Source organism: Marmota monax, unplaced genomic scaffold, assembly GCF_021218885.2.
Source record: "Marmota monax isolate L192 unplaced genomic scaffold, Marmota_monax_Labrador192_F-V1.1 WCK01_AAM20220418_F8-fsc00061, whole genome shotgun sequence".
In the NCBI taxonomy this organism is placed as follows: domain Eukaryota; kingdom Metazoa; phylum Chordata; class Mammalia; order Rodentia; family Sciuridae; genus Marmota; species Marmota monax.
In genome coordinates this window covers 12991611-13002513 of record NW_026695230.1, presented here as the reverse complement: position 1 = coordinate 13002513, position 10903 = coordinate 12991611, and the positions used below count along the sequence as shown (strand labels likewise).

General features: G+C 43.8%; 1 protein-coding gene across 1 annotated transcript; it reads left to right on the top strand.

Annotated features, from left to right (window-relative positions):
* The first annotated feature begins 74 nt into the window (after positions 1 to 74).
* Rassf10 (Ras association domain family member 10) lies at positions 75 to 4959 on the top strand. Its single transcript, XM_046438373.1, has one exon. It carries the CDS (start codon positions 329 to 331, stop codon positions 1847 to 1849), a length of 1521 nt encoding a protein of 506 aa, XP_046294329.1. The 5' UTR covers positions 75 to 328; the 3' UTR covers positions 1850 to 4959.
* The last annotated feature ends 5944 nt before the right edge of the window (positions 4960 to 10903 follow it).

The window sequence follows — 10903 nt, the reverse complement described above, 5'->3', positions numbered from 1 at the left end:
CGGGAGCTCTGGGCGCTGGGGCGGGAAGGGGTGGAGCCACATGGGGAGGAGCAAAACCCGGAGGCCTCGGGCACCGTGGGCAGAGCCAGAGCTGCAGGAACCAGAACCCGGGCGCGCGGCCTCTGGAACGCTGGCCGTCTGGGCCGAGCACAGCATCTCCCGCCCGCGCCGGAGCCTGCCTTCGGTGCGCAACCAGGGAGAAAGGCCGGCGCTGCTGGAGACCGGGATCACAGATTGTTCTTTAATCTCAGAGCCGCTGGCAGTTGGTGCTGCTCCTGCCGCCCCACCAGGGCCGGGCTAAATCTGCAGTTTGTGTCCCGTTTGCACTATGGATCCTTCGGAGAAGAAGATATCGGTGTGGATCTGCCAGGAGGAGAAGCTGGTGTCCGGTCTCTCCCGCCGCACCACTTGCTCGGATGTGGTGCGGGTTCTGTTGGAGGACGGCTGCCAGCGAAGACGGAGGCAGCGGCGGGGCCAGCGAAGGGGGATGGCCGGAGACCCGCAAGGCCCAGGGGAACTGCCAGAACCCCCGGATGAAAACGACGACGACGACTATGAGGCGCTGTCCCAGGGCATGCTGTTCGGGCCCCCGCAGTGCTATTGCATCGTGGAGAAGTGGCGTGGCTTTGAGCGCATCCTGCCCAACAAGACGCGCATCTTGCGCCTCTTATCCGCCTGGGGCGACGAGCAAGAAAACGTGCGCTTCGTGTTAGTTCGCAGCGAGGCGTCGCTGCCCAACGCAGGTCCGCGCAGTGCGGAGGCGCGGGTAGTGCTCAGCCGGGAGCGCCCCTGCTTGGCCCGGGGAGCCCCGGCGCGGCCCAGCCTGGCCATGACCCAGGAGAAGCAGCGGCGGGTGGTGCGCAAGGCCTTCCGCAAGCTGGCCAAGCTCAACCGGCGGCGCCAGCAGCAGCCGCCGCCTTCTCCCTGTTCGTCCACTTCATCGTCCACTGCCTCGTCTTGTTCGTCGCCGCCGCAGGCCCATGAGAGTGCGTCTGTGGAGCGCATGGAGACGCTGGTGCATCTGGTGCTCTCCCAGGACCACACCATCCGCCAGCAGGTGCAGCGGCTTCTGGAGCTGGACCGAGAAATCGACCGCTACGAAGCCAAGGTGCATCTTGACCGTATGCGACGGCATGGGGTGAACTACGTGCAGGACACTTACTTGGTGGGGGCAGGGATAGAACTCGATGGGCCCATCCCGGGCGAGGAGCCCGAGGAAGTAGCGGTAGCGGAGGAGGTATCAGCGGCGCCCCTGGACGGTGAGGCTCAGGCGGCAGCGCTGGAGGAGCTGGCCCGGCGCTGTGACGAACTGCTGCAGCTGCAGGAGCAGCGAACCCAGCAGGAGGAGTTGCTGGAGCGTCTCTCCACCGAGATTCAGGAGGAATTGAACCAGAGATGGATGCGGCGGCGCAGGGAAGAACTGGCGGTGCGAGAGGAGCCCCCGGAGCCCGACGGCGGCCCGGACGGCGAGCTGCTGCTGGAGCAGGAGCGGGTCAGGACGCAACTCAGCACCAGCCTTTACATTGGGCTCAGGCTCAACACGGACCTGGAAGCCGTCAAGGCGGACTTGGATTACAGCCAGCAGCAGCGGGACAGCAAGGAGCGTGAGCTGCAGGGCCTTCTCCAGACTTTGAACACTTTGGAGCTCACCATAGTGCAGGAGGGGGCTTCTGGCCCCAGCGGACCCACGCGGGAACCCCAGCCTCAGGCCTGCGCCGAGATGTGGGTGGACCAGGCTCGCGGAATGGCCAAGAGCTGTCCTGGCAACGACGAGGACTCGGATACTGGACTGAGCTCTATGCACAGCCAGGACTCGGATTCTGTGCCTGTGTGCGAATCCCTGGTGTAGGAGAAGCAGGGAGGGAGCCGGAGACGGAAATGTCTCCGTTTCTTGCAGCAGGCATTGGACCCGCCAGCTCAGGGACCCCAAATTAGGCTGGGGTGAGCCCGGAGCTGCTGCCTGGCCTCAGATCTCCAACCGGATCGGGGAAGGGTTGGGGATGCCTGCTGGGCACTGGCTCTTCTCTGGTTACAGGGTGAGTGTGGAGGAGGGTGAAGGAGAAGGAAGCCTGGTCTGTGTTCCAAGTTCTTTCAAGAGAAAGAGGTAGTGAGGCGGTGGAAACCCCCTATACTGGAAAACTAATATAGCACTTCTCAGTCTAGGGATGCAACCTCTTCCTTCTCCATCACCCTGGGGAAATAGACGTGGTCCAAACCCATTTTCAACACAAGAAATAAGTATTATGGAGATTTCACCACTCCTCTGAAGGGGAAGAACTGATGGCAGCTAGAACTATAGTCTGTGGCATAAAGTGCTCTTAAAAGAAACAGTTGGATGAAAAGGAAATTCCTTGAATGTTAATTGTGACTGTAAACGTGTTAAAACTAGCCAAAGAGGACACAATGGTATTGGTCTCAGCCTTACTTAACATCTTTGATAAAAACCCATAGGCACCAAAAACCCTGCCTGTTTACATTTCTGCAGATTTGGGAATTACCCCTTGGCTAAATCATTTGCCTTTTCTTTCAAAGGCTAAATTGTATGGAAGTCTAACTCTGTATTTCCTCCTAGAAAATACAGTGTAGGTTGAAAGGGGATCTTTTTTTTTTCCAATGTAGTCTTTTATTATTACAAAAGCCAAACATATTCTTTTGGAGATATCAAATCCTGGCAAACATAGTCCCTGGTTAAAATTTAATCTGGGCTCTTTGGGGTCTGTTCCTGCAAAGGCAGGTGTATTGTCCTTTGGTTCATGCTGCCACTTTGTTGACCCAATCACTGTTATTTCAGAAAAAAATAAAAGGGAAGTTGCAGAACTCAAGTTACACACAACTTAATTTGCTGTTTAATGAGCACTCTAGTTTAAACTTAAAAACAAAGATCTTTGCTCATGTTCAGCTTTGAACTTGAGCTATAAGATTAAAACCAACTATGACCTTCATGGATTTTACCCAAATTCAAGTCTGACTTCAGTATCTTCGGTCAGAGGTTAGTTACTTGTTCAAACTTAAATCGAGACAGTGTAAATATCAGGGTTTACTAGATAAAGGCCTCCAAATAAAAGTAAAATAACTTCATGGTACACCTTAGGTGAACGAGTTGATTAACCATAGCACGTAGCTTACAAATAAAAGCGTATTCAAGTGAGCGAAGGATTTGGATTACTCTTGTCTGATGCACACCTGTGCACATGCCAGGGGAGGGTGACATGTTCTCTGTGGCCAGTGATAGAGCTGGTGGGCATTCGAGTGTAATTGTTCCAGTTATTTCAATTAAAACTTATCAGTTGTAGCGAGTTGTTGGCCCTGTGGAAGGAGTCTGCTGGCTGGTTTCCCTTTGGAGTTGAGTACTTCTGAGGAATGTGACTCTAATCTGTCCTGAGGAGGTATTAACAATGGGCTGTGTGTGTGGTGCCAGCATGGTGCGAGAGCCTGGTTATCAACCTAACTGTTGAGGATACTGGGGCTGGCTCCAGTTTCAACACTACACGTGAAGATAACTTAAGAGGCCTTGTTCTATAGAGAAGTTTCTTCCCTTGCAGGGACCCTCTGTGTTGCCAAAAGGAGCCTGCCCTCCTGACCTCCTCAGGCCACCATCTGTGCTGTCTCCTTCCTAGAGACAGCCCCACCTTGGATACTGCCACTGCCATGGTATTACAACACGTGTGTGTGTGTTTTCAGATTTTCAAGTAAAATCAGAATTAAAAGGCCGTTTTCTTAATTGATGTTTTCAAAAGACCTTACTTGGCATAATTATGGTTTTTTAGTTTCATCTGATGCAGCAAACATCTATGCATTTGGTCTTGGGCATGATTAAAATGAGGAAGGAACCCAAAGAAACCCACTGTCCTCAGACAATCATTTGATCCCTTAAACTCAAAGTCTAATGGTAGCTTTCATTTTGAGGCAGAGGTAAAATCCTCATTAGAGTGTGACAAATGCTACTTGTCTGAATGGTTTATGCTGGCAATGGGCTGACCTGGTGGTTTTTAAATTATTGTGCTTTTTTCCCCCCAGGGTGGTAGAGGAGGTGGCTCTTGGATGTTTATTAACTTAGAAAGAACACAGAAGTTGGCAGAACAGGACTGCCTGGCAGAAAGGAGCTGTTTTTCTTTTCACTATTATTATTTTAAACTTTGATGGGCTGCTGACATCAGCAAATATTCTTGAAGCCCATAAAGCAAACAAGCCACATCACAGGGAGAAGGCTTGTGGGATTTTCTCTGTTGCTGTCTTTCTAGAACCCTTCCCTCTCCCAACCACCTGAAGATATTTCTCTGGTCAGCTCTCCAAGCAGCGAGGAGTCTTTATATATAACAAAGGGCTAGCCTAGCCTGCTGAGTTTTGCTTTCATCCAAATCAATTATATTCCTAAAAGGCACTCTCTGTGTGGGTAGAGAGGGGAGAATGGGGACAGACCAGGAGGAGACAATAGGTACTTTTACGAAGAGCTTTTTGCAAAACCTTGCAAAACTGAGAAAGATATAGGTATAAAAAGCACCAAAACAGTGCTTGTGTATAGGAAGTGCTAAGTAAATAATAAATAAGTTTGGTTTCATTCACATGCACTGGGCATGGGAGCAAGTGCATAAGTGATGCTCCAGCCCCTGATGTCAGCGACCCTGTGTTCTCCAGGCCTCCCCAAAATCCTGGGAGGAACCAGCAAGCTCTGGGAGAAGAGGAGGGAGTGCAGGTTCCACATCAGCCAGTCCCATGCTTTTTTTGGAACCGAGACAATCAATTGTGTATTGATGTGAATTATCCCATTCTTGGCCATCTCCCAAACCCAGAGATTCCATATGACATCTCTATGTTTGTTTTTTCTCCTACATAGAATATGTTTATTATTATATTTACTATCAGAAAAGTTACATAATCTAGTCCTTGCGACAAACCTGAAAGTAAGAGGAATACAAAAAAAAAAAAAAAAAAGTTACCCTAAATCTCTCACCACCAAAAGCCTGTCACTTCCAAAGTTTGGCATTTTTTTCTTAGGGACTTTTTGAATTTTGAAGAGTTCATATTTTGCTCTATTTTTAAAAATACAATTTTGATAAGAGTGCCTATATCCTATGATACTCAGGTTTTGACAGACTCCTTGTAAACAGATCCATTCATCTGGTAAGTATACCATAGTTTATTTAACTGCTCATATTATCAGGTTGTTTCCCATACTTTTTTACTATTATAAAATAATATCATGATAAGCTTTTTTGTGCATGTGTCTGTTTCCTAATTAGACTCCTTCCATCCCTCCCACAAGAGCCCTAGAGAGACAATTCCAGGCCAAAGAGTACAAGCATTTAGAGGCTTGATATTGCCAAGTTACTTTTCCAAAGACTTATTCTAATTGCAATAATCAAAATTAATTAATTAGTCCTTTGTGGCCTCAGGAAGATAGGGTGGACAATCACTGTCTTAAAATATATTTACAGTAGCAAGCATGGTCAGCTGATAAGAACTGTTAGGGGGTATGGTATTTTCTCTCTCTCTTTTTTTTCCCCTCTCTTCCCTGAGCACCTGCTTAAGGTAACAGCAGTCTGGGCTCTCATTAGAATTGGCCAGTGATCTAAAAGGAGGAGGGACAAAAATCCACATTAGCAGGATTAATGAGATGACAAATATAAGTGTATTTATATAGAGAAAATACTCATTATATATTTTTTTGTCTTTAGTGGAAACATTTTTCTAGGGAGATAGCATCATAAAACATTTGTGTTTTTCTCACCTAGTTGTTTATCAGCAGTCTCTGCAGCTTAGGTTTTTCCTAGAAATTTCTTTCTAGATACATCACTGCACTTGAGCTTATTTTTAAATTCTTGAAAAGGGAAGATTTGATCATGGCAGTCTGTGAAATCTACATTGTGAAAATATTTGCAGAATTTGTTTCCCTAAACAAAAAGGAAGGAAGATGAGGAACCCATTTTCCTTGAGTGTTCCCCAAATGCCAGATCCTTGTGCTGAGTATCTACATGTGCATTTTTTTTCTGCATTCTTCTTGTGTGACGGAACTTTTTAACCTCCAGTTTTTACAGAGAAACGAAGTTCATCTAGCAGATCATCAGCAGTAGATGCAGGGTTTCAACCGTAGTCTGATCTCAGATGTGCTCTGGTTGCCACCCACATGAGGCACATACACAGGAAGTGTTTGGCACCTGGAAAAGGGAGTCTTCTTGGGCCCCAGGGTGTTGGCATTGGAAAGGCTTAGAGACTATCAAAGTTTTCCCTCAATTCCAGAGCTGATTATTATCTACTAGGTGAGGATTTAGTAAAAGACCAAGAAGGAGAAATTCCTATGTAAATATTTAAGTACTTGATTATGAGAAGTGAGTGTTTTGCCAGTGGAAAAGAAAACTTGCAAAAAAGTTAATACCCCAAGTATTAGCATAGAACTTTTGACCGACAGCCCCAAGGGCTGTAACTGCTGCAGAGCACAGTCAACAACATGGAATCCTTGGACACCAGGGTAGGTGCCTGTGCATTAGTCACATTCACATCCTGGAAGGTGGTTCTAGCTGTGCTGCAGCTGTTCCTACTGGACCTCTTTAACTGGACTTTCCTTCTGGTGAGCTTCTGTGTATGCAAGTATCAGGGAAGAGTAGACAGTCGGAGTTGTGGGGCTCCCAAGGACTTTTGTACCCATGATGTCAAGCATGCATACCTGGCTTAGGGCATCTTTGACCATGTTAACTCCACTGCACATGAGGAGACCTGGGGTGGGTTGCTTTGAAGGAGCACTATCCCAGCATCTGCCATCTCATTCATTCTAAGGCAAGTCTTTCAGACCCATAATTTTCAGGATAACATCACGTTTCTTAGCAGGCTTTACAAAGTTGTTGATTATCTGACTCAAGATCCCTCCCTAAAGTCCACACATTTCTCACTGAAGACTACAGAATTGAGTTGATCCTATGTCTTCATTCAAGTCACACTTCCATTTGTACAAGATCCCTCCTCCAAATTATTTATTTTACTTCTCTGTTAGTCGGCTTTCCATTACTGTAACAAAATCCCTGAGATAATCAATTTGAAAAGAATATTCATTTTGGAGGTTTCAATCCATGGTCAGTTGGCCCATTACTTGTGGGCCTATGGTGAGGCAATACACCATGGTGGGAGCATATGGCAGAGCAAATTGTTCACTTCATGGCTGGGAAGTAAAAGAGATGAGACCAGACCCTTTGAGGGCTTGCAACCAGTGACCTAAAACCTCCCTTTAAACCCCACCTTTCAAAGTTTCCAATAGCACCAAGTTGGGAGCCAAACTTTTAACATGGGCCTTTAACACTCTAGATCCAAATGAGAGCAAGCAGTATTGTCATCTTAACAATATTAAGTCTTCTAATCCATTAACAAATGGGGTGTCTTTTCATTTACTTATGTTGTATTTAATTTCTTTCAGAAATGTTTTGTAGTTTTCAATCTCTAAGTCTTTTATCTCTTATTAAATTTATCCCTAAATATTTTATTTTTGTTTGTTTTCTTAATTTTCTTTTTTGGAATGTTCATTGTTAGTATATAGCATCTTTGTGATGTGTGTGTGTTGATTTTGTATTGTGCAACTGTGCTGAACCTGTTAATCAGCTCTAAGAGAGAAAGAGAGGGGAGGGGAGGGCAGGAAAAGAGAGAATGTGTGCATTTGTGTGTAATCTATGTCTAAGATCATGCCGTTTGCAAACAGAGATAATGTTACCTCTTTCTTTCCAATTTGGACTCTTTTTATGTCATTTTCTTGCTTAATTTCTCTGGCTAAAACTTTTGATATTATGTTGAATAGAAGTGGTGAAAGCTGACATCCTTGTTTTGTTCTTGATCTTAGAGGAAAAACTTTTGGTCTTTTCACCACTGAGTGTAATGTTAGCTGTGGGCTTGTCATATATAACCTGGATCATGTTGAAGAAGTTCTTTCTATTCCTAGATATTGAATGTTTAAAAAAAAAACACACACACACATCAAGAGGGATGGAGATACAGCTCAGCTGGTACAGTGCTTGCCTCACATACACAAGGCCCTGGGTTCAATCCACAGCAACACACACACACACACACACACACGAGAAAAAAATTAAGAAAGGATGTTGAATTTTGTCAGTTTCTTTTTTTTTCATCAATTGAGATTTTCATATGATTTTTCTTTTATACTGTTAATATGGTATAATGCATCAATTGATTTTCATATGCTGAATTATCTTTGCAATCCAGGAATAAATCATTTATCATGGCATAAAATCTTTTAATATACTCCCAAATTTGGTTTGCTATCAATACTATTGTTATTACTATTATTGGAGATCTTTGCATCAGTATTTATAAAGATACTGGTGTGTAGCCTTTTATTCTTGTGGCATCTTTGTCTGATGTTGGTACCAGGGTAATGTTGATGTAGAATAAGTTGGGAAGTGTTTCTGCCTCTTCAATATTTTTGAAGAGTTCAAGAAGGATTGGTGTTAATTCTTTTAAGTGTTTGAGAGGAATAATCACAAATGAAGCCATCTGATCCAGGACTTTCCTGGGAAGCTTTTAAAAAAAAAATGATTCAATTTTTTTTACTAGTTATATAAAGTATAATCAGGCTTTCTACTTTTTCATGATCCAATTTTAGTAGATTGCATGTTTCTAGAAATTTGTTTCATCTATTAATATGATTAACACACACAAACTCTTAAAGCTAATTAACAAGTTCAGTAAAGTTGAAGAATAAAAAAATCAACACACTCACACAAAATCACACAAATTATATACACTAACAATGAACAACCCCAAAAGGAAAAAATGTTCGCATGCAATTGTTTGTAGTATTCCTTTATAATCTGTTTTTCTCCTGTAAAATCAGTAAGCATTCCCATTTTATTTCTGATTTTAATAATATATCTTTTTTTCTTAGTCAATCTAGTTAAAGACTTGCTAATTTTATGATCTTTTCAAAGAAACACTTTTAAATTTTCAGATTTTTTCTTTGTTTTTCTATTCTGTTTTATGTAGATATGTTCGCATCCTTATAACTTCCTTGGGCTGTTGTTTAGTTTGCTCTTCTGTTTCTAGATTTTTATCACAGCTTTGCATTGCTGTGATAAAAATACCCCACAAGAACAATTTAGAAGGGGAAAAGTTACTTTGGCTCAAAAGTTTCAGTCCATGGCTGGTGGGCTCCTCTTTGGGCCTCAAGCAAGGCACAATATCATAGTGGCAAGGTGGGACAGAGGAAAGCTGTCAGCTCAGGACAGCTCAGGAGCAGTGGAGAAGTTCAACCCTTCCAGGCCACACCCCCAGTGACCACGCCCTCCCCGTAGGTCCCACCTCCAGTAATTCCTTTGGTTCACCCACTGATAGGTCAGAGCCCTCATGATCCAATCATCACCTGAAAGCCCCACCTCTGAACCTTACTGCATTGGGGACTATGCTTTCAACCCATGAGCTTTTGGGGAAACTTCAGATCCAAACCGTAACAATTCTTAGGGTGTAAAGTTAGGTTGTTTAGAGCTCTAAATTTCACTCTGAACACTGCATTTTGCTACATCCCATTCCATACCATCCTGTGGTTTTGCTATGTTGTGTTTTTGTTTTCATTTGTCTCAAAGTCTTATAATTTCCCTGATGATTTCTTCTTTCATCCATTTGTTGTTTAGGAGTGTGTTAACTCCACGTGCTTGTGGGCTTTCTAGCTTTCCTTCTATTATTGATTTTTGATTATTCCACTGTGATCAGAAAAGATCGTTTTTATGATTTCCATTTTTATTGCCTAACATCTATCCTGGAAAATGTTTCCTTCGCACTTGAAAAAGATGTGTGCCGGGTTGTCGTTGGGTGCAGTGTTCTGCGTGGGTCTCCTAGGTAGAGTTGGTTTAGGGTGTTGGTCAAGTCCTCCGTTTCTTTATTTCTTTTCTGTCTGGTTGTTCTATCTCTTATTGAAAATGGTCTACTGAAGTTTCCAGCTATTATTGCAGAGTGATTTCTCCCTTCAGTTCTGTCAATGTTTGCTTCCTCATTTAGGGGCTTTGATACTTGGTGCATATGTCTTCTTGGTAAATTGACCTTTTGTCAATATTTAATGCCCTTCTCTGCTTCCTTGTAAAGTTTTTGACTTAAAGCCTGTTTTGTCTGAGAGTATAGCTACCAGCTCTCTTGGTTACTATTTTTTTTCCATCCTTTTACTCTCAACCTATTTTTGTCTTTAAATCTTTATACTCACTATCGGTTGTGACATTTTCATACCTTCCTTTCATTTGTTTAGATTTTGCTCTGCTTCTTGGATATTTCTAAAATAGCCATTAGTCTTTGTCTACTAATTTCTACATCTGAGCTCCTCATAAATGGTTTCTGTCCGCTGCTTTCCCCCTATGAATAGGGCATCCTTATTTCTTTGCATGTCTCATAATTTTTTGTTGAAAACTGGACCTTTATGACAATCTAACATAGCAATTCTCACAATCATCCTTCCGTCTCTGGGATTGGCTATTGTTGCTATTTGTCTTTGACATATTTTTCTTTCCATAGCTTCTCTTTGTTTAACTATTTCTTGAATAATTCTGTGACGTGGCCACTGAAGTCTCTGCTTCTGTGGTCACTAATGATGGGACAGAGATTTCCTTATATGCCACTCAGTCACCCAGCGTTTTCTGAGGGGCTGCATGTGAGTGATTTTAGGCTGTTGTCACGGTTCAGAGACTCAGTTCACAATTCACTTTAGTCCTCACTTCCTACTTGCTCCAGGTCTTATTTGCTCACTCCCCTCACTTGGATGGTCAGTTGGAGTTGAGAACTCCATGCCTTCGTTCTTTTCTGGGCACGTGAATGTCGCCTAAAGCTCCCTGTGGAAATTTCATTCACCAGCAGTTCCTCTTCAACTGTTTTTGATCAACTTCTTGTTTTTCACAGCTATTATCACTGTTTCAAGCAGTTATGA

What these genes read in the sequence shown, in the direction of transcription:
- Rassf10 (XM_046438373.1), top strand. Translation starts at nt 329, where the DNA reads ATGGATCCTTCGGAGAAGAAGATATCGGTGTGGATCTGCCAGGAGGAG.